At 43.7% G+C, this 22,590-nt stretch overlaps 1 protein-coding gene across 1 annotated transcript; it reads right to left on the bottom strand.

The window, feature by feature from the left end:
* Window positions 1–218: 218 nt before the first annotated feature.
* Window positions 219–22,310, bottom strand: CASC3 (CASC3 exon junction complex subunit). The gene is made up of 14 exons (XM_019939356.3): window positions 20,895–22,310; window positions 20,473–20,500; window positions 20,088–20,125; window positions 8,616–8,774; window positions 8,375–8,526; window positions 7,422–7,598; window positions 6,013–6,698; window positions 4,609–4,673; window positions 4,194–4,308; window positions 3,854–3,952; window positions 3,386–3,600; window positions 2,647–2,769; window positions 2,409–2,472; window positions 219–1,936 (listed from the first exon to the last, which is right to left on the bottom strand). Exons 1-13 carry the CDS (start codon window positions 21,123–21,125, stop codon window positions 2,449–2,451), a joined length of 2,112 nt encoding a protein of 703 aa, XP_019794915.1. The 5' UTR covers window positions 21,126–22,310; the 3' UTR covers window positions 219–1,936; window positions 2,409–2,448.
* Window positions 22,311–22,590: the final 280 nt, after the last annotated feature.

Below are 22,590 nucleotides of genomic sequence, written 5' to 3'. Positions count from 1 at the left end.
AAGAGACTGCATATCCTGGTGTCTATGTGGCAATGGGGTTAAGAAAATTAATAGGGAGTACAGTCATTTGTGGCCTCATAGTGGGGGGTCTTCACCTCTCTGGGCTTCCATTTCACAATTCTGAGTTGGCTCAAGCTGGGACTGCGACTCTAGGGAATCAGGGGGTCCCCTTCCCTCCCTCCCAAATCAAGACCCATGCAAAACACTGGCAAAGGAGCCAAGTTTACATGTCTAAATTTTATTTTCTCCAAGTCACAATGCCAATCACATATGTGCACCCTTTAAAACAGTAACAAACAAGAACAATACACATGGAGAAACTCTTGCAACAAAACACAGTGGACCAACAGAGACAACTGTCACAGTGTCTTAAGGTCTGGGAATCTGGGCATGTGGCCCACTGGCTTGAGGAGACATCTTCAGGTTTAAGGCAAAGGGAACAGCCTACAAAAGGCACAACCATCAGCCACCCCTGGAACAATCTCTTAGTTGTTTCCTCCTTGGGGGTTACAGTTTGAGTGCCTCTTTCCCCTCCCACCCCTGTGACTCAGAGTGGTTAAGCCAGCTGCTGAAGAGAAGGAACAGAATTAGTGACATTACTTGGGGAGAGACACAGCTGCCACCTTCTCCCTCAGGTTCTGTAGAAGGACAGGGACAATGGCCAAGTTACCCCTGGCAGTCACAAGTGCTGCAATAACAGGAATCTCTTCCAAAGAGGCAGCAGGGGAGTGGTTCAGCGCCATAGATAAGAAGGAAAGGAGGGAGGAGCCCTTGCCCTGAAAAGTGACTGGCGCCCTTAGGCTTTAGGCCCAGGTGTGGTACCCTCTGTCTGCAAGGACAGGAGTAATAAAACTTAGGGAAAACAAGGTAGTAACATCTAAAACACTTGTAGCAGGAAAGACACGGAGAAGAGCAATTGCAAAGGACAGGGAAGACCGCTGGCTGGGTAATATCTGCCTCTAGAGAGATGCATTGGTCCATAGCAACTGGAAGGGGTGTGGTAGAAAGGATGTAAAGAAAAGCAGAGCCCTCTAATTCCACTTACCTCAAAGACTGAGCCCTGAGGACTGTGTGAATACACACCCCTAAGGTGCAAAGGGTCTCACTCCACCCTCCCTTTCTCACTAAAGCATCTAGTTTGCCATCTCTCTCCACTGTTGAGACTCTGCCCTTAGTAGAGAAGTGAAGTCTACCAGAGTACAGAGACTGATGAAGGCCCAGAATTCTAAAAACCGAAGAAGAAGGACTCCTACCACACACTTTGAGATCTTCTCCACAACGGGACACTCTGTGCAGACAGCTATGTTTCCATAGAGTTAGAAGAGTTAAGAGAGTCCAAGTATACAATAACAAAGGCCAACCAAAAATGAAAGGCCAGCTCTTTGTAGACTTGGTGGGGGAAGACTGGCTGGTAAGGTCTCAATTATCTGGGATGCAGGGAAGAGCCAAAAGGGAACCCAGAGAAGCTAGCAAACCAGAGAATGAACTTGTTTCATTTAAAGGCAGAGAGAGAGAAGGGGGCGGGGTGTGTGTGTGTGTGTGTGTTAAAGGAATATTAATTTAAGAATAGCAAGCCAGGCTTTAAAAACGAACATCTTAGAAAACAAAACAGGATGGAGCTTCCCTGGGAGCAGCAGATGCTTGAATTTCCCAGAAGAAAGTGAAGAAGAGCAAAAGATGTGGGCTCCTAGATGTAGACTCAGAAGCCTGGGCTGTCTGGATCTCTGCTCCTCTGAGCACAGCCAAGTCAAAGAAAGACTGAAAACGGGAGGAAGTCCACTTGCTTCTCCCTTTCTCCAACAGAGCCTACCCTCAGAGGAAGGCAGGGGTTCCCCCCATTCAGCTGCTTGCTGGTAGGAGCCATCCTATATCTTCGAAGCCCTCCTGGTAGTAGACAGCCAGTTGTTTTCTATCCTGGGTTCTCACCTCTGCTGTCCTGACAGGGGTGAGAAAAAGGGAAGAACCACCAAAGTGTTAGTGGACCTTTTGGGTATTTATAAGCTATTTCCAAAAAGCCACATTTCTAAATAATGTATATTAAAGTAATATCCCTAAAACAAAACAAAACAATAAAACCCCCATGGTCTTTCTCCTCCATGACCTTTAGAATTAGCTCTGCTGTAACACCTCAAATTTAGATTTCCCCTTTCCTTAATAAGGAATGCCCTCCTGCATTTTTTCCTTCCAGCTTCCCAAATAAAATGCTACCAAATTAACAGTGGTTTTTACTCAACCCTGCTCAGTGCATTCATAAAACAAAGAAACTGGCAAATTCTGGGACTCCTCTAAGCCTCCCCCTGAGATATCCCATGATTACAACTTGGAGCACTAATTAGGTGACTGTTCAGCAAGTAAGCATAAGCATTAGTTTTAAGAATGTTCTGAGTCATATTAAGTTGTACACTTACTTTTATACGATGTTAGATTTAAAATATTCAGAAATTCATATTAACTGGAACCCCTGCTTACAACCTGAAATAAAGTTGGAATTTGTTATCAGGTCATTATTATTAAAAAAGAAAAGACCATTTTCCATAGAAACACACCCAGAAAAGGAGAGAAATCTGAAGAAAAGGAAAGCCCACTGAGGTCGGATGTGCCCTAAACATCCCTTGTTTAGAGCTGCTTCCCTAGGAGCTCTCATACCTCAGGTGGTGGGGGCTTGATGGTGACTGGCTGGGGAGTCCTCCGGGGTGGGGAGGGCTTTGGCTGCACCTGCTGCTGGGCGGGGTTATAGTAGGTCACTCCTCCATATACCTGTGATGGGGCCTGGGACCCCAATAAGCAAGGAGAAGAAAAAGGAATTAATTCATCCAAACTATGATAAACAGGAAACATTATTCAGGCACAAAAATAAGAGCATTGAGGAATTTATAATTTTTTAAATCTCTAAGCTGCCCCCCTTTAAAATAATTATTCATTTCTGCCTTAATATGTCCTAATAGGGTTCTTACTTCTTCAAAGTACTACCCAGCTTTCTCTAATTCCTACCATCAGCTGACAAATGGAAGAAACTGAGCTCAGTGGTGACACTCCAGATACCACATGGTGTCAACCTTCTGGGAGTTAAACAGTACAGGGAGGGGTAGGGCTGGTAAGTAGAATACAACTTCATTATGCAGTTGAATAAACAGCAGACATGCGCACCTAAGACATACTAAAATACTTGAATGAAACACCATTAAAGAAATGGAAGAGAATAAACAGATGATGGGCATCACATAAGCTGCATTTCTAGCTCCTGACCACCAAGAGGCGTCCTGACACCACATGCAAATCAGTGGCATTGAAATGTTCTCTCCAATTCCTTGAGCATTCTCCTCATACTATATTCCTGTCTGATTTAAAGGATGTGTACTTAGGAAAATCTCATTAGCCATCTCACCTGTGTGTTAGGATATAGATGAGGCGGTGGGGGGGGAGGCAGTGCCCCTGGAGCATAAGGGTAACTGGGATTACCAAAGTTCATGACGCCTGGAGCAGAAAAGTAGGTAGGAGCAAGCAACTGCTGAGGTGGTGGCTGTCCTGGAGCCATGGACACTGGTGGGGGATAGAGGCCTGGATTGGGCAGAGGTGCCGGTGTCTGGTGGGGATGTAAACCTGGACAATAAGAAAACAAAAACTGAAATAAAAGGTAACACCATTTCCATGGGATGGCCTGGCTGAACTGCTCACCACAAACTGCTCAGGATGGAAGTCCTCAGGATGGACCCAAGAGGAGTTTGTTGCCCAAGCAGCCGAAGTGGCCAGCTTCATTAGCAAGCAGCACAGAGCTCAAGAGGATGGGGTTTGTGAAGCCCCCAACACATATCCTCACGTACTGGAAGCATACAAGCAGAGGCGCAAAGCTTACCTGGGTGGGGAAGGTGCATTTCTGGCTGCACAATCATGCCCTGAGGAGGCAGTGGGGCAGGGCTGTCACCATGGGTATAGATTGGTCCCTGGAACTGCACTGTAAGATATCACATTGGGACTCTCATAAACCCTCACTCTTCACATCACATGGACAAGTCTCCTTGACCCCCAAGCCCTTTGAAAAGATGTTCTCATTTCCATGTGAAGAAAACAGCAACCAGAGAATGTTTGTTAACCACAAGGAGAGGTCAGAAGGGAAATTCAGGAGGCAGGAGGCTGGTTTCTTAGTTCACTTCACCCTGCCAAGAAAGATACTCCAACAATAAAAATAAACTCACATGGATCATAGTAATGTCCCTCCATGATACTGATGTGCACAGGAGGGGCAGGGGGCTCCGGCACAGGTCTTTGCCGTTGAGATGAATAGCGTTTGGCTCGCCCACCCTGGACACCCTGAAATAAAGAAAGAGGTCTGAGCAAGAAGACTTCCAAAAGGCTGACTCTTGTATCATGTCCCACCCTCCTTTAGGTACTGCAAAACACTTACTTGGTACATGGCAGTGTTAAAAAAAAGTATTTGCAAAAAGAATTGAAAAACCAATGAAAAAGCAACAAGATCTAAACCCAAACCCTGTACCCTACATTTCGGGAGACCCAAATTAAAAGGGAAACATGCGAAAACTGACTTAGTTTAAACAGTGAATGAGCTGTGACATGCAACCCCCTGCATGTGCCCCTTTCCCCCTTCTGTACCATTTCTTCCATCCGGTTAAACTGAGGTGGAGGTCCTGCTCCCATGTGTATGTGGTTGGGCATACCTGTAATACACCAAAAAAGTCACTGCTGCAGAGCAGACAGATGTGAATGGGACTCAAGATACCATCAAGAAAGTGACAGGCTGAAGAATCCCAACATGGGGAATGGCTTTCTTCCTTTAAACTGACAAAATTCCTTTTAAACTATGTCTGCTTCCTGTCAACTCCAGCATTTGGAAATTTGCCCCCATTGCCTGCCACCTTAATACAGCAATAAAACCTCTGAACATGAAAAAAAAATTACTTCAGTAATGCAATTCAGAAAATGCAAGTTCAAAATTTTCCCATCAAGTATTTCCCTGAACAGAATCCCTGGGAGGTTATAATTAGCATATTACATTATCAAACATCTTGAAAAATCTCAGCCCTGAAGTCTCTGAGCAACAACTAGAGAGGGGAGGATGTTCTAAATCTACCTGATTATTCCTGGCCACAGAGGTCTGGGCTAGAAGTATAGGAAGAGATTCCCCTCTGGCTGAAGATGACTCAAGACAAAAGGGAATGTTCTAGAGACTGTCTTCCAATGGTAATAAGGCATTGGTAGGAGAGTGTACTCCTCTATCCAAAGATCAACTCCAGGTCCAGTTTAGGCTACCCTGGTTTTCGGTGTTCAAAAATTACGCACACCAGATAAGAATGCAGAAATTGCCAGTCCAAATGAGGATTTCCAATCTTTGAGTTCGATTTAGATTTCAGAAACTAAGGAAAAGATCCTCCAATCTATCTGACTGGAGGAAGAAAAAAAGGATAGGGGAGAGGGGTGGTAGATAGGTCCTAGTCACTAGCACTATGTTGTCCAACAGGATATCCACTAGCCACATGTGGTTATTTAAATTTCAATTAATTAAAATTAAAACTTCAGTTTCTCAGTCACTCTGGCCATATTACAAGTATTCAAAAGCACCATCAGTACAGAAAGTTCTACTGGGCAGCCTGGCTCTAGAAGACCGAGGAAATTAGAGAGGCTTTCCTTTCAAAAAGATTAGGAGATACTCATCCAAATTCAAATGCAGTTTCTGCCTTGAAACATTTAACCATTAGTTCAAATAATAAGAACACTGCCTTCTTCCACTTTTTCTACAGCGACTGGTAACGGATTCTGTACTCAGGAGCTCAGTACTGATGACTGATCAGTTAATAGTAAGCAAAGTAGTGGGGTAGTCTTGTGCAATAGATAAAACTGCTCTGAGGTTTTTGAATGAATATACCTATGAATCCATCTGTTTCTTGCAGTTAATGAAGATATTGTCAGACACCACACCTCTGAGAGACATAAGTCCCATGCCCCTAAGTCCAATGATACAAAGGGGAAAAAGCGAGTCACTATCCCTAAGGTACCTACTCCGAAGCTCACGTGATTGCAGGAATGAAGGCTGCCCTGGGCTCCAATTCTGTTCTGTTATATTTAGTTGTGCCACATCTTGTTCAAGTCCACCTGTAGTAGAATCCACTGGAGCCTCCCAGTTCCCAGTCTTAGCAGGTGGAGGAGGCGTAGTTTCTGGGACTGGAGGTGCTGGGGTCAGCCCTTCAGGTGGAGGGGGCACCTCCTCTGCAACCTTGACTGCATCTCCAGCTTTGACCCTGGTTCTTCTTGCCCGGGAATAGGATTTCTTCTCAATAGGCCTGTCAGGAGCTGGTGGTGCAGTGTCAGGAGCAGGATTTGGTATCTCTGGGGCTGCCTCTTCCTTCTCAGGACTACCAAGCACTTGAGCATCTGCTTCTGGAGATGGATCCCTTACTGGAGTCTGCTCCAGGCGCCGTGACCGGTAACTAGTCTCATGTTTAACAGTCTCACCAGACCTGCCAGCATGCTGCCCGCCAGCTTCCATAGGCCTAAAACCAGCACAACCTTCCTTGAAGCCTCCAGATCGAGAGTAATTCCTGGCAGCAGACATGCGGCCAGTACCTACAGCATTCCTGTTGATAAATGTCCTTGGTGGTAAGGTGCCCCCAGGACCCTGGTGGCGATGGGACTTATTTGGCCGCTCCCCAATCCAGTTTGGATCTCTTTGTGGAGGACTCCCAAACCTGAACAAATGGAACAGAGAAATAACAAAAGGGACCACTAGAGACATAAACTGAGGGTCAGGGAGACTTCCTATATTCCTCACCCAATTACGGGCCAGAATAGCATTTTTTTTTTTTTTTTTAATAATAGTGTTTATTTATTTTTACTTGTTGACAGTTTGCTTTATTTATGGCTGTGTCGGGTCCTCGTTTCTGTGCGAGGGCTTTCTCTAGTTGTGGCAAGCGGGGGCCACTCTTCATCGCGGTGCGCGGGCCTCTCACTATCGTGGTCCCTCTTATTGCAGAGCACAGGCTCAGTAACTGTGGCTCACGGGCCCAGTTGCTCCGCGGCATGTGGGATCTTCCCAGACCAGGGCTGCAAACCCGTGTCCCCTGCATTGGCAGGCAGATTCTCAACCACTGCGCCACCAGGGAAGCCCCCAGAATAGCATTTTAAAAAGCAGAGACCTGGGCTTCCCTGGTGGCGCAGTGGTTGAGAGTCCGCCTGCCGATGCAGGGGACACAAGTTCGTGCCCCAGTCCGGGAAGATCCCACATGCCGCGAAACGGCTGGGCCTGTGAGCCATGGCCGCTGAGCCTGCGCTTCCGGAGCGTGTGCTCCGCAATGGGAGAGGCCACAACAGTGAGAGGCCCGCGTACCGCAAAAAAAAAAAAAAAAGCAAGAAAAAAAAGCAGAGATTTTCTCCTGTAAATATCAATAGTGTAGGCTCCAAAATTTCCTCACCTGGGTTTCCGAATTCTTCGGGGTTTGATGTCATCAGGATTGTGAGCTGAGCGGATATCATAGCCATAAAGAGCAATGAGCTCCTGTCGGGACTTTGGAGCCTGTTCATCTTCCCGAAACTTGTCATGCTCCCAGCGACCCTCATCCTTCCACAGCTTTCGTTGACGTCCCTTGGGTCTGGTTGAAACCAGGGAAAAGTGTCTTAGGTTGGCAGATTCTGCCAAGTAAAGATGTTCATGGGGCTTCCCTGGTGGCACAGTGGGTGAGAGTCTGCCTGCCGATGCAGGGGACACGGGTTCGTGCCCCGGTCCAGGAAGATCCCACATGCCGCGGAGCGGCTGGGCCCGTGAGCCATGGCCGCTGAGCCTCACGTCCGGAGCCTGCGCTCCGCAACGGGAGAGGCCACAACAGTGACAGGCCCGCATACCGCAAAAAAAAAAAAAAAAAAGATGTTCATGAAATAAACAGGGTTGGGCAGGGAAACAGTAGGAACTCAGGTATTCTCTCCATCTTTCCCAACAGGCTATACAAAACAGGCCTTCCAAAAGCAAGAGTGAATCACAGCACCTCAGGGCCTGCTGGGCTCAAATGTAACAGGAATAGAAATGAGGAGAGACTTCACTTCAAACTACTCAGCACTCTGGAAACATCTCTCTCCTATAAGGCCACCTATGCAAGTATTTCAAATCCCAGAGGTTTTGAGCCTCAGATTAAAGAAGGCAGTGGAAGTGTGGCTCTGGATCCCAGCTCCTCCACCAAGAGTTACTAAATATTCTAAGCCTTACTTTCCTCATTTGTACAAGAGGGATAATCACAGTACTTACCTTAAAATGTTGTGAACAGTAAATGAGATAATACAAGTAAAATACTCAGCAAAGTGCCTGGCATATATTTCAATAGTAAGCACTAAATACATACTAACATACTACAGAGCAGTGGCAAGTGGCTGTTACCTGACTTCCTCCTCCTGAGTCTGCCCTCGAAGATCATGCTCAAAAAAGAGCCCTTTCCGGGGTATGTATGCTGGGTTCTTCCGATCTTCATCATCATCCAAATGCTTAGGGCCATTTTTACCAACTTTGTTCTCCACAGGCTCTGTGCTCTCCTATCGGACAGATAAAGGACTCCTTACTCACTCCAAAGTTAAGAGCTCCTATTCCAGAACCCAAATGGAGGCCTTTGGTGGGTACTAACCTGTCCATCCCCACTTTGCCTCTCTCCAGTCACAGTGCCTTTGGTATCAGGCTTTTCTTCCCCCTTCTCGTCTTTCGCTGAAGAATTAGCAGCATCATTGGCTTCTGATTTCAGCTCCACTTTGGAGTTTTCCTCTTCACTGTACTCCCCTTCATCACCCTGAAAAAAGTTTCCCTGTCAGCTGTGGAGATAAGATCTGAATGGTGTATTTTAAAATTTTCCATTTTTTAAAAAAATTTTCCATTCTTTAGGAAAACATTTTCTAACGAATTAAAAGCAAACACATCAATATTCTTACTAAAATTTCTAGAGAACAGAAACATTGTTAAAAAAATTAAAAGCACATTAAAAATATATATATACAGGGAATTCCCCGGCGGTCCAGTGGTTAGGACTCCATGCTCATGCTTTCACTGCCAAGGGCCTGGGTTCAATCCCTGGTCAGGGAACTGAGATCCCACAAGCCGTGCAGTGTGGCCAATATATATATGTATGTTTATATAGATTCCTGTAAGTTTTCCAGGAAGAAATGCAAGGGTCTGTTAACAGCAGCAGCCTCTTTCATTCACTAAGCTTATTGTGATAATCATTCATGATGTCAAATCATGCTGTACACCTTCAACTTACACAGTGCTATATGTCAATTATACCTTAATAAAACTGGGAGAAAAAAAACCCAAAAACCAAAAACAGTGGCAGCCTCTGGGGAAGAAGTCCAGGGGATATGGATGGGAGGCTTTAAGTGTCTAGCATACAGAAGGAGCTTTATCTTTGTTGATAATTTCTCTCCCTCTCAATGAATCGTCTCTTTAAACATGCAGTGCCTGATAACTACACTCTAACTCAAGCTGTTAATTCTCTCATCTCAAAATGGCTTAGAACAGAGATTCCCAACCTTTTAGATTATATGAACCCCTTTTTAGGATCTAAAATTTTCATGGATCCCCATGAGACAATAGCTCAGTATAGTATCCACAAATTGAGAAAACATGTAATGACAAACAACTGCTATACATTCAATAATACTTTTAAATACATTTATATTTTATTAATTCATATATATATTCAATAATAGTAGTACATAAAGGTGGGAGATGTCGATTTGGTCTACAGATAATGAGAACACAGCTAGTGAATTTGCAACCCTTTATAATAACTCCATGATTTCCCAAGGCACTATTACTCTCAAGTTGGGAAATAGTGGCTTACATTTTTTATGTCTATGATATAAATACTAAATTTTCTGTAGCGTGAGAGCCCCTTAGCAACAACTCTGTCCAGAATAAAATTATAAAATTATGACTTGGTAAACATTAGAAGGACTTGTACAATCACTGCACCTGAGAAATGAAAAAAATTAAAGCCCAAATGCTCTCTCTCCTCCACTTTCTTCCCTCTCTTAGCACAGCAAGATTGGACAATCCAATCAATTATACTTCAATTAAAAAAACAAACAAACAGGGGCTTCCCTGGTGGCGCAGTGGTTGAGAGTCCGCCTGCCGATGCAGGGGACACGGGTTCGTGCCCCGGTCCGGGAAGATCCCACATGCTGCGGAGCGGCTGGGCCCATGAGCCATGGCCGCTGAGCCATGTGGCTGGGAGAGGCCGCAACAGTGAGAGGCCCGCATACCGCAAAAAACAAAAAAACAAAAAAACAACTGGATAATCCTGCTTGTGACATAGAAGTGTTAGGTCTGCCCATACAAAGAAGGGTCCCTTAGGCCATCCTTTAAATAGGGGCCACTAGAAAGGGTTAGGCGATAGAGGTGTAGCTAGTTCTAGGTAGGGAAAGGGAGCAGCTAAGGCTCCTGCTAAGGGGGCTGGCTTTAGACTAAAGTTACTCTCATATCCTTGTCATTCCAAGATTTGGACCTAAGGAGGCAGGGCTATAGGCCAGGGGAGGTAGGTTTAGAGACCTATGAGGACACAAAGAAATGGATTCAAGGGAAGGTAGTTTAGTCCCCACTGCTGGGTTAACATGTAAGGGTATCAATATACCTCTGCCCCTCTGGTATATTCATGTACACTGGTCTCTTATTCTCCTACTGGGTCTGACACTCAATCTGTACCAGACCCTCTCCTGACTCCAGGTCCAGGATGGCCTCAGGAATCTGATCAAAGATACTCACTGAGACTCCTGATGAAACAAGAAGCTCTCAAGTTCTAAGTTTTTGACCTTTTTTCAAATAGGGCTAAGATTGCTGACTGGCCCAGACTAGTCAGTTAATTCCCCTTCCCCTTTATTCCCTGCTCAGCATCAGGGCGTTTCTGCCTCTAAGTGTTTTGGGTTAGGAGTCCCAGGAAGGTGACACTGCTATGAAACCACAGAGTTCAGGGAGACTGCTTGACCACACCCACACTATGAGAACCACACCTTTACCTACAGCTTTTTAACAACCGAGTACCCTTGATTCTTCCCATTTCTCCTCGATCACAAGAAGTTTTCTCTCCTCTTGAGCTGGGAATAGGTGGGTGGTAATCATTCAGTTCTTTCCTTGGTCCTATGTTCCCTGCAGGTTCTGTAGCAGAAATTGCAAGAATCTTGCTTGGGGGACCTCCCTGGTGGTCTAGTGGCTAAGACTCCACATTCCCAATGCAGGGGGCCCAGGTTCGAATCCTGGTCAGGGAACTAGATCCCACATGCCACAACTAAGACCTGGTGCAGCAAATAAATAAATATTAAAATAATAATAATAATAAAGATTTCATCTTTAAAAAAAAATGCCTTCCTTGGTGTGTATGTGACCTTAATTCACTACTCCCCCCCCCCCACCGCCCCAACACTGACTAAATTCAAACACCTTAAAATAGTATCAGCATGATTAATGAGAGAACTTTGTTTTACGCTCTATCCCCTCTTAGTCTGTGGTGGAATGCCAAATGAGGCAACTCTTTTATTCCAAATGAGAAACTAATTTTGTTTCCAGGGCAGGACAGAAAGATACAAATAGCACAGTGCTGAGGAGACTCCAAATTAGCATCAAAGTCTGGTGTAATGGAAGCCAAGGTGCTACCCTAGAGTCAAGCTTCTTCAGCTATGGGCTGACATCAAAACCCTTTACCCTACTGCTGACTCTCCCATTCAGTGAACACCCTTGCCAACCCTAAAGCCTAGCTTTCTACTGAAGCAAATGCTTCCCTGGCAGAATTCTCATGCAAAGGTTTTAGCTCATTTTTTCATTCCCCACATATTTCAGAGTAAGAGGTCGACCTGGTATCTTCCTCATTCTCAATGTCTCTTCCAGATCTAACTCCTCTGCCTCATTTAAAAATTTTTATTGTTTTTAATTTATTACTTATTGAAGAATAGTTGAATTATAATGTGCTAATTACTGCTGCACAGCGAAGTGACTCAGTTATACATATATAAACATTCTTTTTCCTATCCTTTTCCATTGTGGTTTATCACAGGATACTGAATATAGTTCCCTGTGCTATACAGTAAGATCTTGTTGTTTATCCATTCTATATATACCAGTTTGTATGTGCTAATCCCAACTCCACCTCATTTTAAACTGCTGTTTCTCTGAGGCTCCTATCACCTAGCTATACCCTGCTTCTCGAAGGTTAGGATTACACCACTTCACTTTTATGAAAGACCTACAGTAGCACTTGTTTTCACAAACTGAAAGAAACTTGAAGATAATTTTTGTTTTAAGAAAAAAGGCAAAAGTGAAAATTGTACTCAGTGTTTTGTTTTGTAGTGAGCTGTCATACTGGCAGCTCCACACCCCAAGCAGAAATAGTGGCACCACCAAGCTCCTGCCCTGGGAACTACACTCAGCCTCTCAGCATCAAGCTACCACAGCTTTGAACTGTGTCTGTGAGCATCCGTGCTTTATGTCGATTTATTCTGTGCATCCCTTGGCAAGATGTGTCCTAAGGTAATTGCTTCTTTGCTTTAAGCCATTTCAGCTCACAGGGACGCTCTATCAGACCAAGGGGGAAACTGTACCTCTATGCCTCTGCCTGGGTCCACCTTGTCATTAATTTGAAGACTATGGCAAGGAGCTCACAGTTTTCACCTCCACTTTGGTCATCCACTTCCACGTACACACTTCAGTCTTACCTGGAACTGCTATATACATTTTCTTTTTTTTTTAAGTAAACCTGATCTACTTTTAAAAATCTTAAATTTAAACACCTCAGACTTTGATCAAAACTGCCACATGGGGGACTTCCTTGGTGGCGCGGTGGTTAAGCATCTGCCTGCCAATGCAGGGGGCACAGGTTCGAGCCCTGGTCTGGGAAGATCCCACATGCCCTGGAGCAACTAAGCCCGTGTGCCACAACTACTGAGCCTGCACTCTAGAGCCCACAAGCCACAACCACTGAGCCCACGAGCCACAACTACTGAAGCCCATGCGCCTAGAGCCCGTGCTCCGCAACAAGAGAAGCCACCACAATGAGAAGCCCGCGCACCGCAACAAAGAGCAGCCTGCACTCCCCGCAACTAGAGAAAGCCCGCGGGCAGCAACAAACACCCAACGCAGCCAAATATATATATATAAATAAATAAATTTATTAAAAAAAAAGCCACATGGAAAAGAATGAAGTTAGACTCTTACCTCACCCCTTATACAAAAATTAATTCAAAATGGATCAAAGAGCTAAAATATAAGAGCCAAAACTATAAAATTCTTAGAAGAAATTATGACTTTGCATTTGGCATGGATTCAGCAAAAGCTTCTTTGATATGACACCAAACACACAAGCAACAAAAGAAAAAACAGATATATTGGACTTCTTCAACATTGAAACCTTACACCATCAAGAAAGTGAAAAGACAACACACAGAATGGGAAAAAGTATTTGTAAATCATATATCTGATAAGAAACTTATATCTAGAATATATAAAGAACTCTTACAACTCAATGATAAAAAAAACACCCAATTAAAAAAAGGACAAGGTATCTGAATAGCCACTTCTTCTAGGAAGATACACGAATAGCCAATAAACACAAGAAAAAATGCTCAACATCATTACTCATCAGGGAAATACAAATCAAAATGAGATACCGTTTCATACCTACTAGGATGGCTGGAATCAAAAAATCAAGACAATAATAAGTGCTGTTGAGAATGTGGAGAAACTGGAATTCCCATACATTGCTGCTGAGAATGTAAAATGGTGCAGCTGCTTTCGAAAACAGTTTTGACAATTCCTCAAACAATTAAACGGTTACCACATGACTCAGCAACTCCACTCCTAGGTACACAACCAAGAGAAATGCAAACATACAACCACACAAAAACTTGTACACTAACATTTACAGCAGCATTATTCATAATAACAAAAAAACAGAAACTCAAGTGTCCATCAATGGATGAATGGATAAACAAAATGTGGTATATGCATACAACGTAGTATTATTCAGCCATAAAAAGAAACGAAGTACAGGGGACTTCCCTGGTGGTCCAGTGGTAAAAAATCTGCCTTCTAATGCAGGGGACATGGGTTTGATTCCTGGTCAGGGAACTAAGATCCCACATACCACAGGGCAACTAAGCCGGCGCGCCACAACTACTGAGCTCACGCGCCTCAACAAGAGTGCCTGTGTGCCACAAACTACGGAGCCCACATGCCCCAACTAGAGAGAAAATCTGCACACCACAACTAGAGAGAAGCCCGCACACTGCAAAGAAAAATCCCACATGCCTCAACGGAGACCCTGCATGCCGCAACTAACAGCTTGGATGAAAACCTTGGAAACATTATGCTAAGTGAAAGAAGCCAGTATATTATATTATGTTGCCATATAATATATGATTCCATTCATATAGAAGGCCAGAATAGGGAAATCTCTAGACACAGAAAGTATATTTGTGGTTGCTTAGGGCTGGAGCGAATAAGGATGGAGGAACTGTGGGGGGCAAGTGACAGCTAAAGGGTACAGAATTTCTTTTTTTCTTTTTAAGATTTTTTTGATGTGGACCATATATGTATATTTTAAATTAATTTATTTTTTGGCTGCGTTGGGTCTTTGTTGCTGCACGTGGGCTTTCTCTGTGGCAAGCAGGGGCTACTCTTCATTGCAGTGCGCAGGCTTCTCATTGTGGTGGCTTCTCTTGGTCAGCACAGGCTCTAGGTGCATGGGCTTCAGTAGTTGAGGCACGCAGGCTCAGTAGTTGTGGCACACGGGCTTAGCTGGTCCGTGGCATGTGGGATCTTCCCGGACCAGGGATCAAACCCACGTCCCCTGCATTGGTAGACGGATTCTTAACCACTGCACCACTAGGGAAGTCCCCAGAATTTCCTTTTGAAGTGATGAAAATGTTCTGAAACTGACGGCGGTAATGGTCACGCATACCTGTATATACTAAAAACTGTAGAACTGTACACTTTAAAGGGGTAAGTTGAATGGCACATAAATTATATTTCAATAAAGCTGTTAAAAAAAAAAAAACGAAAACCCGCCTGTTATTCCTGTTCTTCCCCAGTTACTCCTTTACTCTCTAGTCTCCAATTTCTTACGTCATCCACTCCCTTGACATTTCTACCTTTTCCCTACCGATCAGTCCTTTCCCACATTCACTTTCCTCTCTCAACTCTGTGACCCCTTCATTTCAATCACTACTAGTAATTCCCTCAAGTCCCCTACTCCCATGTGCCCAAGACTGGATCAACTATCTTTTTCTAAGCTTACAACCAGACTTCTGATCATCACTAAAGGGAGTTAAAAAAAAAAAAATCATACAACTTCACCCATCAGTGCCACCTCCAACCTCAACTACTCAAACTTCCTTTAGTCTCACAATTCCTACACTGCCCTTCCACCAACAACCATTCTTTACGTTTTTCCTTCTACTTCACAAGGAAAACAAAACAAAGGGCACACCAGCTTCCTCCCCATATACCTTTGCTTCCCACTTCTCTATAATTACAATGGAAGATGTTTCCTATTTCTTCTCATGTACTCAGTCAAGGACACCAATACACGCATTACCTATCCCCTCCCTTTCCTCTCCCTTTCTACTGATTTCTTCACCCTTTAGCCATACTTTATTCTCCAACTTAAAAAATAACACCAAACCCTCTCTTGACGTTACAGCCTTCTTTCCAGCTACCAGCTCTCTAGCCTCCCCTTCATAGGCTAATTTCTTTAAAAAATTTTCTTGGAAAAAAAAAAAAATTTTCTTGGAGGATTCTGCGAAAATGGCAGCAGCATAGTTTTTGATCTCTTCAAATCTCCACATGAAATGGGAGCAAGATCAAAACACTCTGGATAACATTTACAACAAAACTAGGTTACAAGCTATCCCCCAGGACCCAAAATATAAGCACATAAGAGCAAAGCATCAACAGCCACAAGACATGCATCAGATTGGTATCAGTGCTGGAAAAAGCAGAGAGCACTAAATGGACCTGAAAACAAAAGAACCCTGAACTAGTCAATAGAAAGCAAAACTGAGAATAACAGTTGAAACCAGAAGGGGTTTTACTGTCTCCAATAGAATGTGTGTTTAAGGGTCCTGCAGTAAGAAGGTCTGAAAGGGTTAGAGCAGTCTAACCCTTCTGAAATCTTAAAACCAATCTAGCTGCCAGGGCTCCCCTCTAGGAGAGTAACACACTGAAGATAAAACTGTTGAGAAGGGAATCAAATTCAGCAGAAGAGGGATAAAAGGAATGAAGGAAAGAGAAGGTCCAAAACAAGTTAGAGAAGGGAACAAAAGCAGAAAATCTCAGAAAGTAAGCCATCATATATATATTTTTTAACACTACAGAAAAACAACTGAAGAGGGAGCTCTATGAAGTTAGAAAAAGTTACTCTGAGCCGTACTTCCTTCGAAAAGATCAGGAAAACTAATTTTTAAAATCAACAAAGGAAAAATACAGAGATCAAATCCCACATAAACTTGCTATGAGAAAAAAAAAAAACGTAGAATAGCATTCCTACAATGAAAGCATGCCAAAAAGACATGCATATCATATCAAAATTGTAACTTCTATTTCAAAATGAGCAAAAAAGACATTAATATTATATAAGGCATGAAAGAACATCAGTCAGAATTAGAAAAATCCAAAAATGAAATGAAAGAACTCATTCATTCAAAGGGAGATATTAGAAATTAAAAAAAAAAATTCATTTCAAATACAAAGTCTAAAACTAGAAGGAACACAAACAACACAAACACAACAATAATGCCTTATGAGAAATTAAAAGTGAAAAGGAAGAAAATATTTAAAAATCAACAGAAAATGAAGAAACAGATATAAAGGATTACAGAAGAAGGGTCAAACACTGAAGACAGGAAAAGAATATTGGGATAGAAGTTCCATGACATACTGTAGAGCACATCTCATACCTATGAACACTGATCCAGAATGACCAACTCCAGGACAAATTCTAATAAATTTATTGGACTTAAAGAAAACATACTGGGAATATCTAGACAAAAATAGCAAGTGACTTATAAGGGAAAGAAAATCAGGTGTTCACCAGTCAGTCCGGTGCAAGATAAAAGCTCTGGGTCACACTGGTATTTTTCCAAGGGTATCATGGAAAGACAATTTGCAAGAAATACAAAGGACAGAGAGAGCATGCTGAGTTGTACTATGAATGAGTGACCATCAAAATCTTTTCAATGGATACACTGTAAAGAAAAGAAAGGGATGAAAAACTAAACTGCAGACTAAGAGATAGATCAAAATTTTAAAAATAGGCAAGACTAAAGTGTAGCATCTAGGTATATACAGTTAGTAATCAACAAGAAATTCAAGCAAGTAACATTACAATGAAAGGCAAGATATCAAGTCTACTTCTCTAATCTAGACAAGTGCTGTCCAACAGATCTTTCTGGGATGATGGAAATGTTTTTATTTATGCACATGTGGCTACTTAAAATGTAGCTACTGCAACTGAGGAGCTGAACTTTTCAGTTTAATTAATTTAAATAGCCACATTTGGCTGGTGACTACCCTATCAGACAGAACAGAACTACACCTCTCTCTTAAATTTCAGACAATATATACTAGATATTGCCACATCAAAGTCCCACATGTTCCTCAATCTCAAAACAACCAAAACTTAACCCAACACTGTCCTTCCTGAAATCTCCTACCACTGTGGTCTGTTTCTTAGTGAATAACAGCATTCATCAACCTGGGAATCCCTTTGACTCCTCCTTAATTCAGGCTCCACATTCAATCAATCAAGAAGTTCTGTTAGTATCACCAAAATATCTCTCAAATCTATGTCTTGCTAGTGCCACTGCCATGTCCCTTCTTTAGGGCACCATCACGCTCCTTGGACTATCCTAATAACCTTTTAACAGCTCTGTCTCCAGTCTTGCCTCATCCACAATGCATCCTCCACACTTAAGCCTCCAACAGCCTTTCTTTCTTTGCTGTTAGAGTAACATCCAAACTCATTTATAAACAGAATGGTAAACTCCTATAAAGTCACAAGCACCAAACCTCACTGAACACTCCATATTGCCTGGCAGTCTTTCTGATGTTTCTGTTCTCTAGTGACAACTGCAAACATTCCTCACTCCAAAACCTCTTATCTCCTTTTTACTCTTTGCAGATAACTTTACCATTGACTTCAAAGAAAATAAATCATCTCATCAATCACCACATTCTGTCAATTCCATAGCCTAAATAACTGTCAGTGCTGTCCACTTCTATTTTCACTGCCACCACTCCACTCCATGCCACACTTACTACTTTCCTAGACTTCCACAGTAGCTTTCTTAACTAGCTTTGCTGTCTCTAGTCTTGCTCCCTTCAGATCAACTCTCCCCACTGCACACAAAATAATGGTTATAAAAATAATAATTCTAAAATATTACTGTGCCTCAACCTGGGATCTTGTTAACATACAAATGTCTGAGTCTTCCCTCCCTCTGCAAGATTGTTTCAGTAGGATTTTTTCATGTAGGTGTTCCCTGGATCTGACAAACACTGCTTTAAAATTTAAGTCTAATTCATAACCTGTATCACACTCTTGTTTAAAACCCTGGTACACTTTTTTACTTCCTTAGAATAAAATCCAAATAGTTTTCAACCTGGCTTATAAAGTACTTTAAAATTTGGACTGAGATTCATCCTTACCACCAGTCATACTAAACCTTTCATATCCTCCAACTCACCATGGAGTCCATCCCTTCTAGACCTTCTTTCCACACTGTTCCCTCTGCTTAGAAAATTCTACCTGGCTAACTCCTACTCACCCTTCAGGTCTCTATTTGAACATTCGCTCCTGTAAACATTTCCAAACACCCTAAACCCAGTTAGTTGTTCCTGCTATGTGCTCCCAAAGCACCATATGCTTCCAATAACATGGCATTTACCAAACATTATTGTAATTACTTAGTTAACTGTCTATATTTTCCCCCTCTGACCTGGAATGTACTGCTAAGTTCCATGAGGGCAGAACCATGCCTGTCTTTTATTCCAGTGCCTAGTACAGCTCCTGGCTCTGAGCAGGCACTTAATAAAGAGAAGGAACAAGTAATCCCTGCATGATCTGGCCCCTACTCACTAATATGCCCTTATTTCTTGTATCCATCCTGTCCCGACAATGTTCCAGCCACACCAAACTACTTTCAAGTTTCCAAATATTTAATCTTCTCTCCCGTCTCTGGGCTTTTGTAGCGGTTGTTCCCTCCGCCTAGAACATGGCTTGCTTGGCTAACTCCATTCATTCTCCTCTGACAGCCTAAGATGGACTCAGTACCCGGCCATTAACACCCTACTTAACCCTATCCCCTAGCAGTTGTCACCAAGTCCTACGATTGCCTCACTGTTTGTCTGACTTCCTTATTAAGTTGTAGGATTCCTAAAGATAGGAACTTTGTTATATCTGTTGCATCTCCCGGGCTTAATGGAAAGTCTAATATGTAGCAACAGTTCTATAAAATTTATAGAATAAACCTTTGATCCACAATCCAATTCCTCCTTATATCTCAGGGCTCTGTTCAACAACTCCAGTAAACAAATAGCCATTCTGATAGCGTCTCTAGTAGTTTATCCAATCAAAACAAGTAAGTTCACAAACGTCTGGCTTAGGGAAGCTTTCTGCTAAAGACCGAAAACCTTATCCACAAACTGAGAAATGTTTCTGACACAAACCACTCAGAATCCTACCCTTTTAAGGTCTTCAGATATACTCAGAAAAAATATCCAACTGGCTGGCTTCACTACCTAGGCATCATGAAATGGAGCGTCAAACAACCTGTAAAAGGCTTCAAAATGTTCTCATTCTCCCATTTAGAACCTTATTTCCTTTAGATAGGGTGAAAAGCCAGCTATTAACAGTATAACACATGTGGCCTGAAGAAGCTTACACCAAGCTTCCCTCCCTATAACTGAACAAGACCCTTTATAATAGTTTTCAGAAGCACAAATGAAGAATGCACAAGAGGAGTAACAAGTAGGTGATGGTACTTTTGAACCACAGGTGCGTACAGTTTTTAAAATACACTTTCCAACCTACACCATAGGAAAAAGAAACTATCACACTCACTTCTGAGTCTTCTGCACTTTCATAATCCGAGAGAACAGCTGAAAGGAAACAGAAACATGTAAAGAAAAAAAATTCAACACAAGTTATTATAATTACATCTCCCGACTGCCTGTTGCGGATCAAGCTAAAGCTCTCATTTAATTCTGGCTTCAACCTATGAGGGAGATAAAATTACAGTCCCCATATCCAGACTGAAAACAGGTTCAAAGAGTGACTTTGACTTTCCCAAGATCATACTGCTAAAACGTACGCTTTTAAGCCCTATGCTACAAAGAGCCACTTTGCGGCACCCTCCCCCAAATCCTTACAGTCTGAGAGGATGTCAATTGCTGGAAACAGCTGACCTGAGTTTATGGGCAAACAACTCTGTCAGGATGCTACTCACCATCGCCCTCGATGCCATCTTCACTCTCCTAAAAGAAAGGAAAAGACATGGGTTAGTTCTGTGATTTCCAAAGGGTGAGAGCTGAAAACCGAACACAAAATGGTTGGAAAGGGGCACGAGGAAAGGTACATCTTTAACAAGCAGCATCCGAGGGAGGTCCCGTCTATTCACCTCCAGTCCCAATTTCTGAATAAACATCCACTACCCATCCGCAGAAGCTCTGCCCTCCCCCCACAAACCGCTCCTCCTCGCTTGGGGCTCCGGAGGCAAACCGCACTGGGATAGCTCTCTTCTCGAACACGTTACGCCTCAGCATCTACCGTCAACTCCCAGCCTCCCATCTTCACCTACACCCCGCCCGCCCCCCGGCCCGCCCCGCCCGCCCGCCCGCCCGCCGGCCCGCCCCGCCCGCGCGCACTCACACACTCCGACTCCTCAGCGCTCTTGGCGCCCCCGCTCTCCAACCGCCGCAGATGAAGGGCCCCGGCTCGGCCTCCGCGCTGGGAAAGCAGAGAGCCACTGCCGCCGCCTCCAGCGCTACCACTACAGCTCCCGCCGCCCCGCGCCGGGGAACCGCCGCTGTCTGAGCCGGAAGCACCAGATTCTTCGTCCTCGGTGTCCTGCGAAGCGCGCTGCCGCCGCCGGTCCGCCATCTTACGGAGAACAGCCGCCGCCGGCCAGCTCCTGACGTATCCCGCCCGTCGCAGGGGCTGCCGGGAAGCTCGAGACCTGGTCCCAGCATGCTTCACTTGCGGCGCTGATCGCCTGGCTCTTCAGAGGGAGGGGCTGGGGGCGGAGCTGGCGCGCTGCGACAAGTTTGCCGGCGAGCGGGATTGCGTAAGTCGGTGACGTGAGGGGGCGTGACGCGGCCCCTGACTTCCCCCGGTAGGGCACCGGGCAAGGGGGGAGTTGCACTCGGGCAGCCTCCTTCGGCTCCACGCCCGGCCATCTTGGGCTTTCTGAGTGGATATCGTTGACCTGTCACGGCTTCACTGCGGCATTGGAGTTGTTTCATGATTTTCTTTTTCGTTTCTACCTACGTTTGAAGCAGATCGTTTGACTGAATTCGTTTGCTTGGTAAAATCACGAATCAAGGGAAACCTCTGAAGCCGTTGTGCTGCATCAGATTTGTTACACCAGCCCATTTTAAGCTAAAGGGCGGAGGAGAAACCAGTTGTCCGTAGTGAAGCCCGAGGATTTAGTGTTGCAGCACTACAGTGTTTTCCCTTGTATTCTCATTTACTCTTCCCTCTTCAAGTGTCTTCCCACCCCAGCCATCACCTCTCCCAAAGCGCAGGCTGGTATGATGGTAATCTTACCAAGATTTTAGAACCGATTTTAAAAAAGAGAATCATAGGAATGGGCATTTGGTTCAATATCCTGACATGATTTCCTTCTTGTTAAGGGCATGCCAGACGGGTAGATGAGGGAATGCTGAGATTTTGGCAACACATTTTTCAGCAATGAAAAAAATCGGTATATTTGTTTTGTACCATAATAAAAACATATAAGAAGCGTTAAGCTATTAGTGCACCTACAGGAGTACACATTTTAATAATACACACCAGAGAAAGGTCACTATCATAGCACAGGATTCTGTCCTGTGTAATGCTTTTACAAATGCTATGGTTAAGGATACTGATGTTTATCAAATTTATAGACAATATGAAACCAGAAGGTATTCTGAATGCCTTCAGAGATATAATCAGGATCCAAACAGATCTCAGCTGGCTAAACAAGTGGTCAAATGTGACAACTTGTAAATACAGCTCCAGAAACCAACTGCCTGAGTTCAAAATGGAGGATGTGTGATCTAATAAGTGTTTACAGAAAGAAAAAAAAAAAAAGACCCAGAGGATCCTATCTATCTCAAAGTAAATTGATATAGTAAAGCTGCCAAGTTTAGTGTCTAAATAAGGAAAGTGATAGTCTGCCACTTTGCCTTTCAGTTGTTTGGTCTGGATTCAATTTTTTTTTTTATAAATTTATTTATTTATTTTTGGCTGCATTGGGTCTTTGTTGCTGCACGTGGGCTTTCTCTAGTTGCGGCGAGCAGGGGCTACTCTCCATTGTGGTTTGCGGGCCTCTCATTGCGGTGGCTTCTCTTGTTGTGGAGCA

This window comes from Tursiops truncatus, chromosome 20 (genome assembly GCF_011762595.2).
Source record: "Tursiops truncatus isolate mTurTru1 chromosome 20, mTurTru1.mat.Y, whole genome shotgun sequence".
Taxonomy (NCBI): domain Eukaryota; kingdom Metazoa; phylum Chordata; class Mammalia; order Artiodactyla; family Delphinidae; genus Tursiops; species Tursiops truncatus.
The sequence above is the reverse complement of the archived record's forward strand: the minus strand, read 5'-3'. Positions and strand labels throughout refer to the sequence as shown.

Excerpts from the sequence above, each read along its gene's own strand:
- CASC3 (XM_019939356.3), bottom strand. The coding sequence starts at position 21,125 with ATGGCGGACCGGCGGCGGCAGCGCGCTTCGCAGGACACCGAGGACGAA. Across the intron at positions 20,126-20,472 it reads AGATGGCATCGAGGGCGATG|CTGTTCTCTCGGATTATGAA; the intron begins GTGAGTAGCATC and ends GTTTCCTTTCAG. Across the intron at positions 8,775-20,087 it reads AAAGTGCAGAAGACTCAGAA|GGTGATGAAGGGGAGTACAG; the intron begins GTGAGTGTGATA and ends AACTTTTTTCAG.